We start from the raw sequence: 22383 nt of genomic DNA, 5'->3' as shown, positions 1-22383 counted from the left end.
CATCATGGATATAATAATATCCCTAAATATCCACAAACAATCAGCTGTTGCGTTTTATTGCTTTAACCGTTTTAACTCCTGAATGGCACATTAATTGCATGTTTGATCCACGTGGTGGCGCCATTGTCTAGTTTGATTTAGTCCCATTTAGCCCAATACTGAACAGCGTCCATGAAACTTCAGTTAATATCACTGCATCATTTGAAATATTTCAATATACACTTATACGCTGAATAAGTGCTCAGTTTACAGATAACGATAGATTATATCAGTGGTTCTCGTTCATGGTTCACCTCCGAGTCCCTAAATGAATGTATGATGAAAAAGAATGAACTCATTGCATTATTCCGGAAGCCTAGCCTATAGTTCGAGTGAAATACCTGTCCTCTCATTCGTTATCGCTGGTTTATATCAGCAAGTGATTTAGAGTTGTAGTGATTTCAGATTGAACGAACACGGATAACACTTCATTTGAGGTTCTGCCTCCACTATAAAATACACACAGCCAATATAACCTTCCTCGCATGTCCTCAAACGTCAGTGAGCCTCTAACTTTGGATAATAGCCAGTATATTTTGTGTCTTGTGAAAGAGAAGGTCTGATTGCGGATCACACACACACACACACACACACACACACACACACACGCCTCCAGCTAGAGTCACTCAACAGATCAACACGCGCGCGCGCTTCACTGCCTCTCACTTCTGACTGACTGTCAGTCACACGGAACCGCTGTAAGTTACTGTACCTGTGCCTTCAATCCCACACGGACTAATAATGAAAAGTAGGTGCCTATTACTTATTTTTAGTATTTGTAAACCTGTATTTTGTGAACAGTCTTGTTGAATCGCTCTTCCTCTGAGTATAGTATCACTATCCATTGAGTTCTAATGACAGGTTGTTTCGGTTCAATTTCACCGGCAGAAAGCGATTTAGCCTAGATATTACATCGTTTTTGTAAAACGTTTTTAGTCTATAAATATTATGAAACTGTGCCGCCACAACAAGTCAATACTGGTTCATTTATTGATTAGTTAACTTGACGAAGCAAACTATAGCCTGTCTCATTCTTTATGAAAGATTAGCTCTCGTGATCGAATACATATTTTTAGTTTATTCAATTCCAGTAGGCTTAAGTAAAATAGTTTAGTAGGGCATCTCCATTTAGAGAAGAAGCTGCTTTTTAAACGTCTGTCTGACCTGTTTTTATATGACATTCTTTTCATTGTTATTTAAAAATCAAACGAATTGTCATTAAGGGTGCAGTTCTAGCTATTATAGATAACGCTTCTTTAGCCTATTCGCATCTATGAAGAACCTTTAACATCCTGAACCTTTTTATTGCACACAACTTTATTTACAATGGAAAAAGGTTCTTTATATCTTATATATGGTCTTCACACTTAAAAAGTGGTTGTTTTAATCATTGTTTTAATCTTTAAACTCAGAGAGATGAAGTACAGTGACACCAAAGGTATAAGCCACACTTAAAAATGTCTTAATATCTTAGCATTGTGACAAAATTTGTTTAAATTCTAAAATAATATTGTCTAAACAATATTGTTCATAAATTTACGACATACTTTTTGGCAAATGTTAGTGGAACATGTCAGTAGTTTTCTTAAGGCATCCACTAAAATTGGTGCTAGTTGGTTTTAATTACTAAATTAAAAGGTGAAGCATCGTTTGTTTGCAGATGCCATTGCAACTCTAATGCAAAGACAACCAGACAAATGTGACTAAGCAGTGTGCTTTTGTCATTTTATATGCATATTCATTTCACCTTTTGTTTTGGACCTTCTAATCCTTTTAAGTTTCATCTTATCTTTTGATTTAAAATGCAATTGTGTTTTGCTCTGTCTCAGAGAGAGAGAGAGAGAGAGAGAGAGAGAGAGAGAGAGAGAGAGAGAGAGAGAGAGAGAGATGGAGGAGGTAGAGAGAATGAATGGTTGTTCTCAGTGTGAGAAAGATAATACTCCTTTTAATGTTTCTTCAAGGAACCGGTGGCTCGTTCAGTAACCTGCACTTGAACTTGTGTGAAGTTTAGTAGATTTCACACCACTTGATTTTCACACACTTTTCTTGGTCCAGATCTCAATGAGACTTTTAGCGATATAGTCCAGACAGTGAATATTGGAAAGCGCTACATTCACCCTTTGGATATTCGACACATTTTCACCTTTTGGACTTTAAACACAGAATTGTTTACGCTCAACCTGAAGTTTGCTTTTTGGAGATGACAATCAAGCTAAATATTGACGTTCTTCTGATCCATAGTCATCTCAGTAACAAAGAACCATTAGTTTTAAGATTTGACTTTTATAATTTGACATACTGTTTAAAGACCATAAATAGTATTATGATGTATTTTAACTTGTGCCACTAGTTACAGTTATTTATAATGAAACAACATAATGCATAATCACAATGTCTATTATATAAGATTATCTTTATGATGCTTTATAAATAGACTTCAAGTAAAGTGTTCATGCAGTTTAACTCCGGTAAAGCCCTTGTGCGTTTTGTGATTCACTCGCCAAAATAAACAGAGTCAACTTCCTCTGTGGATGAGCAATAAATGTATGTCATACCTCACAAGACGATTCACACTTATTAATAAAAAGCAGATTTTTTTTTCTGGTATCTAATTATCAAAAGCAAAAATAAAATAAAAAACAATGCAATTAATCATGCCATAAAAAAGTTATTCCGTCAGTCAGAGGAATTCAATCTGTAAGTACCAGATTCATGTTTTTGCACGCCCACAAAATTAACCACGCCATCATTCATATCATGAATGATATGATTACATGCCCTGTTACAAACGCATCGAAATCCCCTCAACAGAAGTGCATTCCTATCACAGTCCACAGAGCGTTCAACAGACAGCGAGACAGACGAACATTCATCACATTTTATTTAAACCACCTTTCTGTCCAGTTGGGTGGAATTTCCTCAATAACGGTCAGTGCGTTTGGCCACTATAGAGCAGCGGTGCTGAATACACTGAAGATATCTCCTAGATCAGACACTGACAAGCTCACTCTGCCAGTTGTGTGTCCTGGACACTATGTCCTCCAACACCCTCATTTGTCAGAAGTTAGTCCATGTGTTACTGTTAAATGAGGAATTTTTACTGAGGGGCTTTGCCATGTTGATATAAGCGCAAAAATAGTGTGGAAAGAACGCTTTTTTGGCAAGACATGAAACCAATCATGTTGTACGTAGGCCTATATCTTTATATTGGGAATCTGTTATACTTATAAATTTGTTTTTATACTCTGTTTAAACACTGGCCAATGATGTCCCCTTATTTGGTGTGTTAAAAAAAAAAGGCAGTTGGTGAACCTTGTTTTGCACTTTCTATCATTTTCTACTGTTGTTTATACATATTATATTTGTAATATATTATCTTTAATACCATATCGTTAGTGATTTAAACAAACCCCTAAACTACGTATTCAACTTTAGTGTGTTTGTCCTGTAGGGGTGGTTAATCTGTCTGATTTCCCGATTCGATTCGATTACGATTATTGAAGTCCCGATTCGATTACAGTCGATTTTCGATTATTAACGATTCTCGATAAGCGATTATTGATTTTCCAGTTCACAACAGTAAACGAAAATACACTACAAAGTGATTGCAGTATTAAAAAAAGTCAGCTGCTGAATTACTTAACTCTTTTATTGAGTAACAACTCAAAGCACTTTCTGTGTCGTGTAGTTATAACTTCAGAATTATTTGTATGTAGCTTATGTTCTGTAGAACACAGAAATGAATACATCACATTGTGTTGTGACTCATCAAGTTGAACTAAACAATAACAAATAAATGAAAGGCTTATTTCCTTTAGGAAGTAGATCAGAACCAACATACTGTAGAAATTGGACAATTTTCTTCTAGAAAGACAAGGTGTTCAGCTAAAGATATTAAATAGAAGTCCCAAACTAGCTTTTGTTAATACAATGTTGGTATGAGCCACCACAGTATTTTACAAATATAAAAAATAACACAAAGTGAAAATAAAGTGGCATTTTGGCGTTAATATTGAAACGACAGTTACCATGGTGAATACACAATACTAACAAGAACTGTTAATGAAACATGGAATCTGCTCCTGGTGAATAGAATGAAAATCATACCTGCATGCAAATCCTTCTCAGCTAACACACGACGTACCAGTAACGTGATTTATTGGTATTTTACTTTTATTTCATGACTTACTAATTTACAACGTAACAACGTTGCATGCTCGTAGTTTCCTTTGCACTTTGCACTATACAGTGAAGCGATACACGGCGCGCGCCTCCGCATTTGCGCGTGCAATTGAAGAGTGTGCGCTACGAGTACAGTATAACGGCTGACAGGACAGGAACGTCCGTTTTTCTGAGGTGAAATACTTTTTATTTCAGCGTACACATACGTCACTGCCTGGTAGTTCCTATATTGTGCTGGGTTTTCTGAAGTAGTTGTGATTCGTCTCTCATAACATAACATGCTCTAAATGCACGCAGAGTGGATTTTTTTTAATTATTTTTTTATCGCGGCTTTGAACGATTACGTAATCGTGGCATCCACATTTTTTTTAATATATATATATAAAAAATCGATTTTTGAAAATTTAATAATCGATTCATACTCGTCCATAACATACTCGCGATTAATCAATAATCGATTTTTTTCACCACCCCTATTGTCCTGTGACATTTGTGCTATACAGACATTAATAATGGACGGAATAATTGACTAGGATGTAAGGAATAATTGACTAATACTTATACTACTGTTAGTTCGCTTGTACTACAGTTATCCAGTAGCGGCGCCTTTGTTATGTTTCGCCCGTTTCACTTAAAACAGGACTTGCAACGGAACAGGCCTCCGCTTGCACTTGAAAAAGTGTATAAAAATGCTTCCAAAAAAATTATGGTGCAAAAAGTTTACATACAAGTTCTTGTTTTTAATATTTATAAGCATATCACACACAAACAAAAGTGCTATTTACCCAAATATCAGCACGTTTGCAAATGTGATATTGCTTTTATACAATTCAATAAACAATAAGTTAACAGGCTATTAGGTGACTTACATTTTAGACACAATATTGTCTGTTTTTCCTATATTTTGCCAACGAAAATAGTTCCCAAACAGTAGAGCCATTGCACGTGTCCGAGAATGACAGTTACGAGTTACTGAATGATTCCACATTTTTGAACGAATCGTTCTAATGAATGACTTAACCACTCACTCACTTCTGCTTTGTCCCTGAAAGAATCAGCCGTTTTGAACGAATTGTTTGACTGAATGATTCAATGGCTAACTCATTAAGACAATGATTTGCCGCCACCTACTGGCAATTGTAGTATCATTTCATTTTAGCTGAGGGACCAAGACTGGACGTTGTTTCAGTCGTGATTGTAACAATTACATCACGATATATATGTTAATGCACGATATATCGGCCACCTTATCAGCATCAGCCGATATTATCGTCATTGGTCCGATAAGAAGATTTGGCAGATTTTTTAAAGCCAATAAGTAATGGATTATTTCCTTAAGCTGAGATAATTCAGATGCTCACTGTTCGCCATGATGGTTTTGAATTGCTTGGTAAGGAAAGTTGGCCATAGGAGTGTCAAATTAATTAAAATAAACGTACACTGGTTCAAATAGGCTACTTGTAATCTGAACTTTGTAATCAGGCTCTCAAAAATTATTAAAAAATTTGGATTTAGATTTATTGGCCAATATATCGGTTATCGGCTTTCAAATATATCACTAATTATAGATAGAATGCATTTATAAATACACTATTAAGAGTGAATATGAGATAACATTGTAGATATAACAGAGATAAAGTAATTTCAGTCGCATTGCATACAATGTTTGGCTTGTTTTTGAAGGGGTTCTCCGACTACAGGCCACCTCATTTGCTACACCTCAAGACATTGCTCATGTTTTATTTCAAGACATTTGTCTGATTGTTGTCCTTAAAATGTTCTTGTGTGTCAGACTATTTTCTTACGCATCTCATCCGCCGCTAATTCCAAAACATCGTTTTAGAGCTAGCTTGAGACACTACCGGAAATCATTTGGCGAAGTGATATGGAACCGTAATGCGGTCAAAACCTGCCTGGAACTACTTTAGCTGTGCATTTCCTGAAGGTTCGTCAGCCAATCAGAATCAAGCCTTCAACAGCCCTGTAGTATAAAGCTTGTTGAGAGAGTTGTGGTATTACTTTTCTAAGCAATCAATTAGAATCCCACATTGAAGGAGGGATCCGAGGCATATCTAGGGACCAGAAAAGAGTCAGTAAGAAATCACCTGGCAAAGTCCTAACAACCATTTAGCATCCATCTAGCAACATTAAAACTGAAAAAAAAAGTTAAAACTGTTGGCATGTATTTGTTTTTTTTGGTGTTTCATGAGCCATTGAAGGTGTTCTGTTGCAAGTTCTCTCAGTGTTGGATTGAAAGTGCATTTGCTGGTAGCTCTGTCTCAGTTTGTAATTAGTGGTTTTCAACAAAGCTTGATTTAAACACAGTTTGCTGTTCGGGGAGTTTGTAAACGGTTTCTAAACTGCAGTCGGTTATAAGCCATCATACTAAAATAAAACCAGTGCTTTATGAGCTCATCATCAACTAGCACAATAAATTGTTTTAATACATCACGCTCAACAAAATATTTAGGGTCTCCGTGGCAACTGGATCTTTAAACATGACACGCAGCACAGACGTCAGGCTGGAGCCGTGTTTTACATTAGACCTGTGAACTTTCCTTTTCCACCTTTCCATGAGTCCATGTTTCCTGTTCAGCGCTTTTGGAAAGGTCTTCCAGGTGGGTGATTAAGTGCAAGACTCATTAATAAGCAGATACATATGTTCGGAGAGCATGACATGTCGAGGAACTGACAATTACAAAAGCTTTTGACTCTCTGCAACAGCATGAAGGATACACAAAACCATCAACACTAATTTTATCTGGATGTTGATTGCCTATTTACTTACATGTTCCTAGTCTTAATCACTTCAATGTTTTCTACAGAATTCTATTTTAGTATTCAAATTTGAAATATATTTTATTAAATATCTATTGTGCTCATTTAAACAGGCCAGAGGAGAACTGAGACATAGGGCCCTATCTTGCACCCAGTGACTTTGTACACCGACGCATGTATCATTCCTATTTTGCACCCGACGAAAGGCGTGTTGCGGCGTAAACGTTCCCTGGTGCTATTTTGCAGTTCCAGAAAACAATTCCGCCACTGACCAGCAAAAACCTAGTCTAAAGTCAGTGGTGCGTTATTCAGATGCTATTTTAAGGGCGCATGCTTGGCCATAATGTAGCGTGTGCACAACGCGCATACACTTTGCTTCTCTACTCTACACAGACGCAGCAGTTGCCATTTTTGCAAACCATACATAATTACAAGGAAAAATATTCCACACGAGGGAAATCATTGTGGTGTCCATGAAGATGTGAAAACATAGGCATAAATCTAGCTAACACATTTACCCAAATTATTATACGCCTGTTTAACCGAAGCTAATTTGGGTGGGTTTCTCCATCCCCATACAATGTCACTTCTCTGTGTTTTACGGCCCTGACGAGAACGTCGGTCTCCTCGGCTGTGAACCGCTCCTGGCAAATCCGCCGTTATAATAGCAACCTCCATGGAACAAGCACGCCTGCTTTTAAAGGGAATGTGAGATGACGCTCTGATTGGTTTATTGCACGTTACGCCCAAACCACACCTATGAGTAATGAAGCTACTTCAGACCAACCCATTTTAGATTTGCGATCCGCCCACAAAGTTACTTGAGTTTCGCGTTTGATACTTGCGTTTCAGATCGTTAAAATAGGGCCCTGAGTCTGGTATCCCAAGGCTAGTTGATGACAAGCTAATAATGAATTAAACTGAATGTAAAATCATGGGGCTGCACAATTTAATCAAAATAAAATAAAATTTGCAATATAGCTTAGTGTGATTAAGCTGCACGGTTCACATTAAAATGCTGCTTCTCATCTCTATATGCGCTGTGAGTATAATGTGCATTTTTTTAAATGCAATGTGTGCTTTATTTACACATCATTTAGCATAAATTGCATAATTTCCAACATTTCTGTGGACAGAAGTTTAGAGAATTTCACCAGTATTCCTTCAAAATAAAAACTTGGAGATTTGAAATGTTTGAGGGTTTGAACATTTCAAAGTGAAGAATTTATCTTTTTTTTTTTTTTAATAGTACAACTATAATTTACAACTGTAGTATATTTGTCTTTATTTATGTATTTTTTAATTAGAGTTACTAATAATAAATACCCTGAAAGAGGTCTAGAGTTGGTTTTAGCAGCAGCGAGATGAAATGTCGTATTAAAATTGCCATATCCGACAAAACAATTGCAATATGATTTTTTGCTAAGTTGTGCAGCCCTGTATTTAAAGGGATAGTTCACCCAAAAATGAAAATTCTGTTATTATTCACCCTCATGTTGTTCCAAACCCGTAATTGAATAACAAATGAAGATATTTTTAATGAAATCAGAGCTATTTTATCGTGATTCGTGTAGAACTCGTACCCAAGAGCTACCGAACAAGTTTACTACATCTGAAAATGGAGCTGGTTATGTGATACAAATGTGACAGATTTTTCATTTTTGGGTGAACTAACCCTTTAAATAATTTTTAAATAATTTTTTAATAAAAAATAATGTTTAGAAGAATTTTTTTTTATATATATATATTTGTATTTGTTTACCTGCATGTCATGTGACCATTAACCAACGTAAGAGAACCGTGAATATATATACGAACGTGTTGTTAAAATATTGAAATATGAACTTAAAATCTCAGGGGTACTTCAAAGTAAATTTTAAAAAAAGTAAAAAAGCATCTGACTGTGAAATTGGATCCCTCATTTACAAGAATGTGCAAAATCACTCACTTCTGTCGATCTATATGATTGGGACGGCATCAGAGGTATCCTGACATGTACTGGTCTCCGGAGCTCAGTGAGGAGCCACAGTGGGCTTCAGGCTTCCTGTAACAGGTAGCGCTTGATCTGCACGGCCATGTGTTTTTCTTTTCTCCTGAACACGAGGGCTGTCTATTCTGAGCCCCGATTCTTTTGCCTCACTATTTCTGCCCTGCTGTAATGCAAGTTGATCCTCAGAGCCTGTAAGGGACCAAGCAGTCAAGGGCAAAGAATGCAGGATTTCCAAACAAAGAAAATTATTTATTAAATGCCAAACAAAAAAGTTACAAATTAAATTACCCGAAAACTGAACTAAATAAAGTCAGGTCTGGGCCCATAAAGAGGGTCAACTGAACAGAACCAAACTTAACAGTAATCAAACCAACTAAACAAACCAAACGAAAAAAAAACAAAAAAAACATGGGGAACTTATATACACAAAGGACTAGTCCATTACACATACACAGGGAACACCACAAACATCACTTAACACAATTAAAATAAATAAAGTAACTTCCGAAATAAAGAAATGGTTCATAAACGAAAAATAATTTACCCAAAGAATTATAGTCAACAAAATATACATAGAATTATAATAAACAAACAAACATACATACATACAATTAATCATGCACCCCCCAGCTAATTGGCAGCATGGATTAGACCAACAGAACAAAATGGCGGCAACTGACGCTAGCCGGTCCTTTTGTGTGGCCACGTCATCGGCCATCACAGAGCCCATCACAGGACGCTAATGTAATTTTGTAAGTCAATGCTTGTCCTGACTGGGGACGTGCGGTTGATCAGAGCATTTATTACGTGTCACAATCAAGTGTTTTGGAATAATGCAAAATATTACGTTGCGTTTTGCAAGTTTTTTCGACTCATTCAAAGTGAAATGTCCAGTGAGTGGCGCTAAAAGTGAGTTCAGTCTGTTCAGACAGACGAAGGTGAATCTGCCAACATTTTATTAACGTTGAATGTTGTACGTATAATGGCAGTTTGGAAATGAAATATCCAGTGAGTGGCGCTAAAAGGTTAATGCTCTGTCGCATTTGAAAATAACACTAAACCCGACCCTAAACCTAACCGACAGAGCATGTGAGCGGAGTGGAGCGGTGAGAATCTCCGCTCATCGCTCACGGAACTGTTCACCCCTCCGCTCCCCCGCTCAAAGCTACATCAGGCCGGGGCTCCGCTCATTATCGCTCAGTGCTCAACGAGGTTTGCTTCGCGCTCCACTCAAATCGCCCCCCGCTCGCTCCAAAAAAGGAAAGAAATCTACATGTATATCACTTTTAGCTTAGACCACAGCCTTACCTCCTAAAGAACTAATGAGTAACAACAACATTTTTCAAATAGAAATGTTTTATTTCAAATTACAGGCCTATGTAAGAAGGAATATAGCCTACACAAAAAGTCCTATAAAATTAAACGAATAAATGGGCCTAATAATATAAATAAAAATTATATAAACAAAAATATACATACTAGGGCTGTCAAACGATTAATCGCGATTAATCACATCCAAAATAAAAGTTTGTGTTTACATAATATATGTGTGTGTACGGAGTATAATTATTTTCTATATATAAATACACACACATGCATATATATATATATATATATATATATATATATATATATATATATATATATATATATATATATATTAAGAAAAATCTGTTATTTATATATAATATAAATTATATATAATATAAATATATATACACAGTATATACATGCAAATATTTCTTAAATATATACATGCATGTTTGTGTATTTATATGTAGAAAATAATTATACACCGTACACACACATATATTATGTAAACACAAACTTTTATTTTGGATGCGATTAATCGTTTGACAGCCCTAATACATACATTTTTTTACCAGAATTTTGATGAACTTTTGCGCAACGCGCACGATTAATATTTAAATTGGCTTCCATACACACAAACTGCTGTAAAATTAAACGAATAAATGGGCCTAATATTATAAATATTATTACGGACGACACAAATTCGGCTAAATAAAACGAAGCATTAGGTCTACTTGAATGAAAAAACGACTTTGTTTGAATATTACGCTATATTTAATTTACACTTTTTTTTTTAATTTACACACAAGTTACCGTATTCAATTTGCTAACCTTTTGTTTTCTTTCCAGCCTGTTCGCGTAGCTCACGTTCATGTTTTCGAGAGATGTCTTTTGAGAGTCCAAAATGAATCTTTGCTGACTGAAACGATGTCTCCACATTCGTTTTCTTGTACCACATTATCATTGTTAGTTAGTTATATTAATAGTACACATGACCTGTATGACTTCTCATTTTCCTTTTTTGAAGTAGCCTACTTTTTGAACTCCATTATTGAGCCGAGTTTTGACTGAAAATAGTCTACTGTTGATGACTGTGCAAGACAGATGGATCCTGGTTTAGGTTTGACTGAGCATGCTTCAGACTCGTGGTGTGAGCTGAGCGAAATTGGAGCGGGAAATAAGGCGACGCTCCGTCCTTTTAAAAATGCCGCTCTGCGCTCTGTCCAAGATCCTACCGCTCCCCGCTCGCTCCCGCTCCACTCCGCTCACATGCTCTGCTAAACGATAGTGTTAACAAAATCAAGTCTGAGATAAAAATGCATTTGGTGCTGCTGCTGTAGAGCAAGTACAGGACTTGCTACTGCCAATAATACACATACGACACGCTGCTGTGAGCAAGACATGCTGCTGCTGTGCAATATAGTGTACATGATGAATTACCCGTAGCAGATCTATACAGGTGGAGCTGGGGAAGGTGGAGGGTTGCTGAAAGAGCGCTGCAACTGCTAAGGCAAATGCTAGCCAGGTATTTGAATGTTGAGCAGCGAGCTCATTGGCTACTGATACAGCAGGAACCAATCAGCTGTGCCCTAAAGATAATGATGTGATTGCAAGCATTTTAATATATACCATTCGTTTTTTCACTTTTAATAATATTATTAAGCACATTTTTGTCCAAAATTATCATTACTGTAATGGTACATTCATCATATTCACTAAGTCGAAACCACACCGTGAAAGAATGAGGCTTATAAAGCTATTTGTATAATCATCTGTGCAAATGGTTATTCTCCAGAGTGCTTTGCCAAACTTTCGTGAGTGTCCTAAGATAAATTTCCTTTTTTAAAGGGTCAGGCAACCTCTAAGACGGCCCGCAGCTGCTCCGTCTCGCACTCTCACTTCTGTGTGAATGAATGACTTTCTCATGAGACGTTCACCGAGGCCACTTAGATAACACGCTGTTTGTACTTCTGTCCAAGACGGCTTCCTTTTGTTTTGGCAGTCGTTCGTGAAGCAATGTCTTTACTGCGAGCGAGTGTGAGAGACACTGGGAGTGTGTTTGCTGCACTGGGGAAAGGTTAAGCCCGTGAGGGATGCTGGGAAACATTGTTTTCTGAGATTGCCATGCAGTTAGCAGGCGTAATGCTTATCGGATGGGGGGTTCCTTCCTGGTTTTCTTTGTATAGGGTGGCAATTAACAATTACATTTAGCTCCCAGCTTTCCCTCTGTTTCCTCACTGACATCAGCTTCCTTTTGTTTGGTCTGATAGCGGGAAGCTCTCCAACAACAGCAGGCTGCACGCTTCATGCCTGGGATCTGTTTTTCTAGCGGCCATTTGCTTTTCGCTGCTGGACTGTGTCTTATTGGACTCTGTCCCCTATAAAAACATATAAGGCTTTCATGATAATAAAGGGGTGTGGGAACAACTTAAATGCATCAAATTGGCTCCAAACGTGAAAACTAAATTAGTGTCTCATAGATGAATAATAGCAATGCGATTTAGTGATTTAGCCAAAGCATTTTAATCGCCCCCTGGTGGCTGGCTGCAGTATCGGTAATAAACCCCACCCTCTCCATGTATAAAATAAAGTGGCTCAGGTATGACGCCACTTGATTGATTGATTAGCCTTTATTGTCTCCTAGCGGAGAAATTCATCTTGGGCATTCGGGACAACAGATGCAGCACAACATACATAACACATAACATGATTTACTACACATAACATGAATTACTACACATAATTATCACCTTATCACTAGCCTCTATACCTAATTACAGCTTGCCCACACCCTATTTGTTTTTATTCAATATTTTAATAGAGAGTGGCACAAAGGAAAATTTAAACCTATTCAGTTTACAGGTCGGTACCCTGTACCTTCTGCCTGAGGGCATCAACTCATACTCACTATAGAGAACATGATTCGGATCATTAATAATTTTAAAACTCTGTTTTCTCACCGCCTCCTCAAAAAGCTCATTAAGAGTAGTCGGTGGCACTGATCCAATTATCTTCCCTGCCCTTTTAATCAATGTTTGGAGCTGTGTTTTTAGTTTAACTGACAGGTTACCAAACCAAGCTATAATACCATATCTCAATATAATACCATATCTACAAATATACTTTGTAGGCCAACCGGCAGTTAGCATCATGCTGGTACCCAATAGGATTTTCCCATAGGCTTTTGGATTATCGCTAAAAACAATCTCTATGATTAACAAAAGTTTATGATACTTGCACATGTTGTCCATCAAGATAATTATAGCAGATGAACACAACCTTAATGAATTTTGAAGCATAAATGCAGTTGCCAGAAGTAAAAAGCTAAAGGTAGGCTATAAACGAACTACACCACGGTCGCATGACTTCAGCGTCACCATCACTAAGCTTCCGACAACTCTTTCAGTTTTTATCTAAAACCATTTTCCCAGAAAGTTTGAGTTAGAATAGCGTATAAGCGCGATTATAAGCATAATGATGCTGTAAAAGCGGACTGAGTTTACCTGTTCAGCGTGATGACGCTTAATCTCTAACAGTTTCAAAAAATCACGAGTGGGGTAATATGGGTGTATTTTAAGGTAAAAGTTTTGAGCTTGTGTTCACCACAGACCTTATTTCAGCCACTTAACCAAATCCCCATTCAAAAAACACATTGACTTCGGGACGATGAAACCGAAAGTGCTAAAATGCAACTCGCTTCCACGTTTTGGCCTACAAAGTGATGTCATACCTGCACCACTCTATGGGATGCAAGCCAAACTAAACAAATCCAATTACACTAAGACTTAAGAAAAACAAACAAAACATGATCGACACCTGTACTTGCGATTGAGTGTTCGGGAGTGTGAGCAGGATCTTGAAACCTCGGCTCCACCTCAGGATCACTACTGTGCAGACTCAGGCTTCAAATGACTCAATCGGCCGTTTCTGGGATATGTTGGCTTCAATTTTCTGCAGTGTAAGAAAGTGGAGACACACTTTTTTTTTTTTACAGTCTATGGTAAACCCTAATGCTAAGTCATTAATTGTATTTAGCAGTTCAAAATAAAATAATACAAATTAGACTATTGTTTGATAGACACCGCCATTGCAATAACATAAAACGGTAATTCAATCATTCTCGTTATCCTTTTGATAATGCATGATGGGAACTGAGCCCCACACCCAAAACCATGCCAAGTGCAATCAAATTGACTTAACTTACTCAATTTTTCAAGTTAAGCACAACTGATGCACTTGTATGGTACAAAATGAAAACCTCAATGGTGAGGATAAGAGACTTCTTTTAAAAACATTTTAAAATCGTATTTTTACTGATATATAATGCTCATTGTAGTTGGTTCATAATACACAACTTGAAATGTATTAGTGCATAGAAATGGATGCCCGTCTGAGGCTCTTGCTTTTGGTGTTATTATTGTGGGATATATTTAACATCACTGGTATTCCCATCAACTCATTAAAGGGCAGACTTAACAGTATTTTAAAAAGTGCACTGCCACAATTATTCCCAGTAATGTTTTTTCCCCGTGTGCAGACTTTGCGTGCGTGCATGTGCGCATATTTTACTGGAGTTCTGTGGGTTCGTGCCGTCTGCCCGCAGTGGCCCTTTCCATTCGGTCAGATGGTGAAGTCATGGTATGTAAGTCGGCACAATGAGGATTCAGCTGAAAGAGCAAACGGAGGGGACAGTATGTGCTACCTTTCACTGCCCAAGAGGAATGCCTCAACTGATGGATCTAATAGCCATTTTCCTCCATCCATGACCATGAAGTCTGACATGCCAGTCGCTCAGTTATAGTTATTGACACATTTTAATTTAGCTTTCCAAGCGGACATACTAAAAAGGCCACATTTAGTTGCCTTGGGTTTGGATGCAGTAGATGCTATTGTGGTGAAGCGGTTGCATGTTTATGATGTTTTAACACAAGCTTTTCTGTAATTAAATAATTCAGCTGAACGTCTCAGGCTATGTCAGATTAGCATACTACCAGTAGTATTTTTCTGCAGTATACAGTATGTGTACTGTGCACTGTTTGCACATTTCACATTGAAAACCTGGATCACCTGTACATTTCCCTATACACTACAACAGAGATACAACAATATATTTTGATTTTGGGAGGCATAAAGTAAAAATTTCAGGATGGTCCAAACAGCAATAGGCCTATGTCATGCTTTACTTGAGGGTTACACCACATGACATTTTTAGACTCATTAGATTTAAACATTTTTTGAGAAGTTTTTCAAAATTGAATAAAAACTACATGAATGCAAAAAGTACAAAGATTTTTAAAACCTTTATTTTTCATTATCTTATATGCTCATTGTCATTAACCTTTAACACAACAATCCAAAGTATTTTATTTTATTTCCAAGATGAACTGGATGCAACCTATTAAATTAAACATGCAACATAACACACTTTGAATGATTTATCGTTCTTCAGAATTCATATTCAGGAGGAAGTGATAGAACTTAAAATCTTTTTGGCTGTCTTTTGGTATGTAGAGCACATGATTTGATAAGTTTGTAATGCAGTGAGAGCATTCAATCTTAATCCAGTAGTTTCATAAGACAAACCAGTAAGTTTAAAGGGGTGGTATAATGCCCTTTTCACAAGATGTAAAATAAGTCTCTGATGTCCCCTGAGTGTGCATGTGAAGTTTTAGCTCAAAATACCCCACAGATATTTTTATATAGCATGTTAAAACTGTCACTTTTTGAGGATGAGCAAAAACGCACCGTTTTGTGTCTGTTCCTTTAAATGCAAATGAGCTGCTGCTCCCGGCACAGGGGGCGGAGCTTAAACAGCTTGTGCTCTTTTACCTCACACAGACATGCACTGAAAATTTCAAAAACTTTTAGCCTTTTATGTTCAAACCGGATTCAGACAATGATGGAGAGACTCAAGAAGAAGTGACAACATGTAGAAGCAACAGGGCATTTCTGAATGGTTAGTTGATGAATTTATGTAGCTTATGTGTAGTTATCTTCTAGTCATTGATTAGCATATTCTGTCTTGATAATCTATAAATCGTGTTCCCGGGGGCGGGGTTTATGTAAATGTTAGGGTTAGTGACGTCACTAACCCGGGAGGAATGTCGTCTAGTCCCTACCGGCCGTTTGTTGTAGTCCTTAAAAAGAGATTTCTGTAAAAGCAAATATCTTCTTTTGCTTTGAACTTTGAGAATTGTAACTTTGCAGATGTTGTTTATGCTCAAACAGCAACATTACACACTAACTAAAGTTAGAAAAGTCAAATCATAATCAACCACCCATTTAAGTTGTTTGCAGCCTCATATTTTCCGGTTGCCGTCCAGTGTGAAGTCTCTGCAGAGCCTGTTCTCGTATCATGTAAATAAGAGTGTAGAGGTGTGGTCTGATGCACAGCTATGTTCGGCGTCTGGCTGCTGGAATGCAGTGAACGCGAGCATTAGCGCGTCTGTCTCCAGAGGGAGTTCGTCTAACACCCACATGACAAGAGCTGACACATCCCCTCTCTTAGTCCACCGTTAGCAAAACAGAGTCCTAAAAACACACCGGCACTGAGATCTGGCCTGCCTAGAACTGCCACCGTTCCCCATAATGCAAGTTTATAGCTGTATCAATGATATTTATATACAAGGAGCGAGAGAGAGAGAGGGAAGGACTTTATGGAAGCACTGAAATATTCAGGTAACTGCAAAGATACATTCACTCCTGCCCATATTTCAGCTCCATGTCTATTTTTAAAGCAGTAGTTCACCTGAGAATTACAGTTTGGCTTTCAATTACTCATCCTCATGTTGGTCAAAACATGTATTTTTGTGCTAGTACCTTGACTGGTTTGTACCTTTACAGAACTAAGAGCGAATAGAGCCTGCTTTAACTTCACTATTTTTAACTGTTAATGAGTTATTGCCGCCTTAATTTCAACAGCCCTAACTTCAACACAAGAGACATTTTCTTCACACACAGCATGAGCTACACGTTTCTTTTGATTGACAGGATATAATTGGCCCTGATCATTGGCTGTTTTTAAAACGGCTGATGGTCGATAGTGAAAATAATAGATTTTATCGGCTAATAACATTTGTGCATCCCTAAGTTAAAACAGCAATTCCGATTTTATTGTAGACAATACAAATAACACACCCCTACTTTCAAGCTCTCAAAAGACAACAAAGCACCATACAAACTAAATTCCAAACCATAGAGCTTTGTGTGAGGAACAGACAGAAATGTAAGTCTCTATTCCCTGAGGCATCAACTATAACTATGCAAAATATTGTCTAGTTAATGACAAAAATCCTTTTTTTTTTTTGAGTAGCTTGGACATTCTGCTAAATATCTCCTTTTGTGTTCCACAGAAGAAGGAAAGTCATACAGTAACTCTTCCTTTAAAAAGAGAGGGCTATGAAAAGAGCAAGATATAAATATGCTTTATACCTCTGGGCATTGACGCTATCTCACCATAAAATCAAGAGGATGTCCTATCCCAAAGAAAAAAGTGTTCTGGAGAAAACCGAGTCTAGTATTACCAAAGCAAATTTACTACGTCTGCTTTCATGTGCTTTCAAGACATCTCTCGTGTTCATTTCCAAACAGAAAGGACATGATCCCGTTTTCAGCACTTTGCATATTATGAACATTTAGACATTTTGTATCAAATGAAATATTTACAGACTGCATGTGTATAATTACAGTAAAGGTCTCACTTTCTATGTGGTGTTAGGTTTATTCTTGAAAGTGTGCTTATGTTTTGTGGTGTCTTTAAAGTGTGCTTATTATCCTGAGGAAGTGGAGGGGCTTTGAAATCTTATAGGGGTGTTCACTAAAAATACACACCACCGGAGTTTTTTGCCAGGGTAGCGACGTGTCCCCAACTGCCTGCAAAAGCGCACCTCTGTCCTGTTCACGGTTCAGCAGGGCAACGCCGCAAGACAAACAGTTTTTGTTTTTCTTTCTATGCGCTCTGCAAAAAGTGCATGACTGGCAGTCTGGTTACATCAGCTGTTATCTCTCCAGTCAACAGCAAGATTCCGCAGATGGATGAAACCATGTACAGTATCTGACGTCAAACGTCGAGATGTAACCGATACTGGCTCGGCCTGTCATATATAAGATATTTCATCTTCTGTTGTTGTTGATGTACTTTTGAATGTATCAGATTACGGACATTTGAAGGACTAGGTTTCTCTGTGTGTTTGGCCTCCTGCCCTAGGCAATAGTAGTATGGCAACATAAATTGCAGCAGATAAAAAATCTAGTTAAAAATGCGTGTGCAAGTTCATAAAAATGTAACCTTTGTATTCATGTTGGTTTTATATTGTTTTGAAAAACTTGTATATATACAAACATATAAAATGATATATCATTTTCAAAAAAGTTTAAAATTTAATGATAAAAAATCATAAACATGTTGTGTAATCTTTTATTTATAGTTTATATATTACATTTTTAATAATAATTATTTTATAAATATCATTATATTTTGAAGTACCATGACATTTTACACCCTGAAGTAGTCTTGCCTTTTCATAAAAAGGTCAAAATATCTGATATTTTAAGCTGACCTTGGCACACAGTCGTGTTTTGTTTTCCCCCCTTCATTTTTGTCACATCATATGACCTTAATTTGGGAGAAAAATGTGTTATATTTCGTTTTGTCAAATCGATTAATCGCAATTAATCACATCTAACATAAAAGTTTGTAAAATATAATATATATGTGTGTGTGTGTGACGTATATATACAGTATACACACACACATATCCTATCATAAAAGTTTGTAAATATATATATATATATATATATATATATATATATATATATATATATATATATATATATATATATATATACTGTATTTAAACTTTTATTTTAGATGTGACTAATCACAAATTTTATTAAACAAAATGTATTTATTTATTATATTATATTATATTATATTATATTATATTTTTCTTCATTTTATCATAACACTTCAATATAAAATCACAACCCCCTGAGAAGTGTTTTATTGTACCCTCCCAAAGATCAAATTAATTTTAATGTAGAGATTAAACACATGTTTATTATAGAAAATAATAAAAAAATCCCCCCAAAAAACAGTGTCATGTCATTGACCCAACCACTTTAGCAGTGGCGACGAGTTCTGAACAGCCAGGCCCAATTCATTTATTCAGAAAGTATTTGAACTAATACACATTTCATTATTTTTCCTGCAGATTTCGCCATGAGTGAGGAGACCGTAGTGTGGGTGTAGCTGTTCACTGGAGCAAGAAGCAAGATATCACAAGCAACAGCTTCCACACTCCCACAAAGGAGACGATGGGCGAAGCTGAAGATGAGAAGAACCAGGCAGGACGTCTGTTTGAGAACTTTGTTCAGGCCACTGACTGTAAAAGTACCCTACAGGCCTTCAATATAATGTGCAGTTACCTGGAGCTGGACCCTCTGGAGCACGGCACCTTCTACAGCTGTCTGAAGAGCATGATGACGTGCTGGAAAGCCAAAGCCCTGTGGAGTAAACTGGACAAGAGAGCCAGCCACAAAGAGTACGAGAAAGGCAAAGCCTGTGAGGGCATTAAGGTAAGCTTGCAGAATGCCAAGACAATAACAATACTAGAATATGTTATGATGGTTAACTGAGCTGACAAACCTTTGTAAACCAAACATTTATAGATCCCCTGATTTTGGGCTTTGATTTTTGAATGCTATGACATCATTATATATATGACATCATAGACACATGTTGTTCGTTAGACGAGTGCTCTCTGGTTTTAGTGGCGACCTCATCAAGCTCTTGTATTGTATGAGCTTATTAGTGGTGTGTGTGTGCAGTAAGGCTAACATCACTGCTATTGCTCATTATATGACACGCTAGTCGCCATTTTTTGCTAAGGATATGAACGATACTATGGATTATCTCAAATTGAATGGCATGAAATATGACAAATTGTTTCGACCTGCCAGATGATGCAATCATAATGACTGATCCAGCGGCCAAAAACGGGTTTAATCCTCTACTATGCTATGTGAAAAGCAGAATGTCAAACGAGAAGTATGTCCTAATACCTTTTGAAAAATGCTGCTGAACATTGATGTGGTTGACATTGTACGTCACATGACAATTCCAACATGGCGGATGTAGTATGTCTGGTTTAGATTCATACTACACACGGTCACACAATACACATTATCAACAAGCATTGTAGGGTCAAAGCGCTAGTTTACCCAAAAATCTGCCATCATTTTCTCACCCTCATGTCATTCAAGCTCAAATATGCAAGGTTTACACTTGAGAACAAACATCATTGGCTCTTCCATGTCAGGAACACATGATTGAGCTTCAGTTTACCATATTTGAAGTGCTCTATGTGTGTTAATCAATGCCTAAATTAAATCTGTTGTTCGTCACATAAGGTGATCGTGTCTCATCAGAAGACCTGGATTCATACTGTTACAGTGTCTTTATGTAGGTTTTGAATCTTGAAAATTGTGGTTGCGTTGACTTTGACAAAAATGATGAGAGAATATTCGTTATTTATATTCCGAATATGAACGTAAGTCTTGTGGCTTTGGAATGACATGAGTAAATGATGATAAAATTTTCGTTTTTGAGTGAACTAACCCTTTTACATCACTCATAACATCCCTATACATAGCTGCAGATCCTTTTTCACACACAAAATGTACCTGCCACTTAAAGGGATACTCCACTTTTTTTGGAAATAGGCTCATTTTACAACTCCTCTAGAGTTAAACAGTTGAGTTTTACCGTTTTCGAATCCATTCAGCCGAACTCCGGGTCTGGCGGTACCACTTTTAGCATAGCTTAGCATAGATCATTGAATCGGACAGGACCATTAGCATCTCTCTCAAAAAAATGACCAAAGAGTTTCGATATTTATAGTCCCCAGCTCAGTAACTTCCAACGTGACCGGGACTAAGTTTGTCTAACCTATTAGACCTATTTTCAGGCGTTGCGTCATATCATTACGCCTGCTGCACTCATGGTACAGCAGCAAAGTTTCTTGATTATTACGCAGGAATGAGAGTATAGTTCCTAGCCATATCAGCCTAGAAAATCGCAACTTTACATTTTCCGTCGGTCTTAGTACACGATCTAACTACAGAAGAGTCAAGTTTTAAATAGGAAAAATATCGAAACTCTTTGGTCATTTTTTTGCGAGAGATGCTAATGGTCTTGTCCGATTCAATGATCTATGCTAAGCTATGCTAAAAGTGGTACCGCCAGACCCGGAGATCGGCTGAATGGATCCGAAAACGGTAAAACTCAACTGTTTAACTCTGGGGGAGTTGTAAAATGAGCCTATTTCCAAAAAAAGTGGAGTATCCCTTTAAGCTTATGTATGGTAAAAGTCATAAGAAATAGTATCTCATTAAAGGTGCAGTATGTAATATTGACAGCTAGGAGTTACTGTGGTGCAAATTCAAAATATTGGAGAGAGTTGTTTCTCTCACCCCTCCTCCTCAGACTTGATTAAGGACATGCTACAGGAGCGAGCGCAATTGACAATGGAAGTTGATGAGACTTACACACTGTAAGTTTATGAGTTGATTTATCTGTAAAGCTCCTGTTCGTAGAGATTTTTAGATGGATGACGAGGCTTTTTAGGTCGGTTGGATCTGCGATCTCAGAGATCGGTTGGATCTGACCCAGCTAACTGGCAACCCGGCGTGTGGAAATACTATTGGGTGAATTGGCAGTGGGCGAATCACACGGACCAAAACAAAAACAGACATTCAGACACGGAACGCACATTTTAAAGTAAAATAATTAGCTGTAGAAGCAGGGTTGCTTAAAGTACTTGAATGTGACTTTTTGACATTTAAGTCCTAGAAAACCCTTGAAAACAGCCATATTTATGAAGAGGTACTTAAAAAGTGCTTTACCTATTTAAAATACAATACATTTTTTTGAAAAAACAAGAAAAAAACAACAAAATTTTCACGCAAAATTAACACTGCAGCCTGTCTGATAATACGAAGTACACCAACACTATAATATAAAATTGTATTTATTGAACAACAATAGCCAATATAAACTTTGTATTACGTTGTAAGTTATATTT

At 37.1% G+C, this 22383-nt stretch overlaps 1 protein-coding gene across 12 annotated transcripts in view; it reads left to right on the top strand.

Annotated features, from left to right (window-relative positions):
- Window positions 1-539: 539 nt before the first annotated feature.
- mical2a (microtubule associated monooxygenase, calponin and LIM domain containing 2a) overlaps window positions 540-22383 on the top strand; it is a 70709-nt gene continuing 48865 nt past the window's right edge. For 11 of the 12 annotated variants that reach the window (XR_014626697.1, XM_084403795.1, XM_084403792.1 and 8 more), the window contains exons 1-2: window positions 540-787; window positions 19513-19876. Coding sequence is in view for 11 of the 12 variants with exons in the window: in XM_084403795.1 (XP_084259921.1) it covers window positions 19616-19876 (261 nt within the window). In the remaining variant the exon portion in view is untranslated. The remainder of the gene's footprint in view (window positions 788-19512; window positions 19877-22383) is intronic. The other variant, XM_084403797.1, reaches the window with a different exon arrangement.

This window comes from Rutilus rutilus (genome assembly GCF_951802725.1).
Source record: "Rutilus rutilus genome assembly, chromosome: 3".
NCBI classification, from domain to species: Eukaryota; Metazoa; Chordata; class Actinopteri; order Cypriniformes; family Leuciscidae; genus Rutilus; species Rutilus rutilus.
The sequence above is the reverse complement of the archived record's forward strand: the minus strand, read 5'-3'. Positions and strand labels throughout refer to the sequence as shown.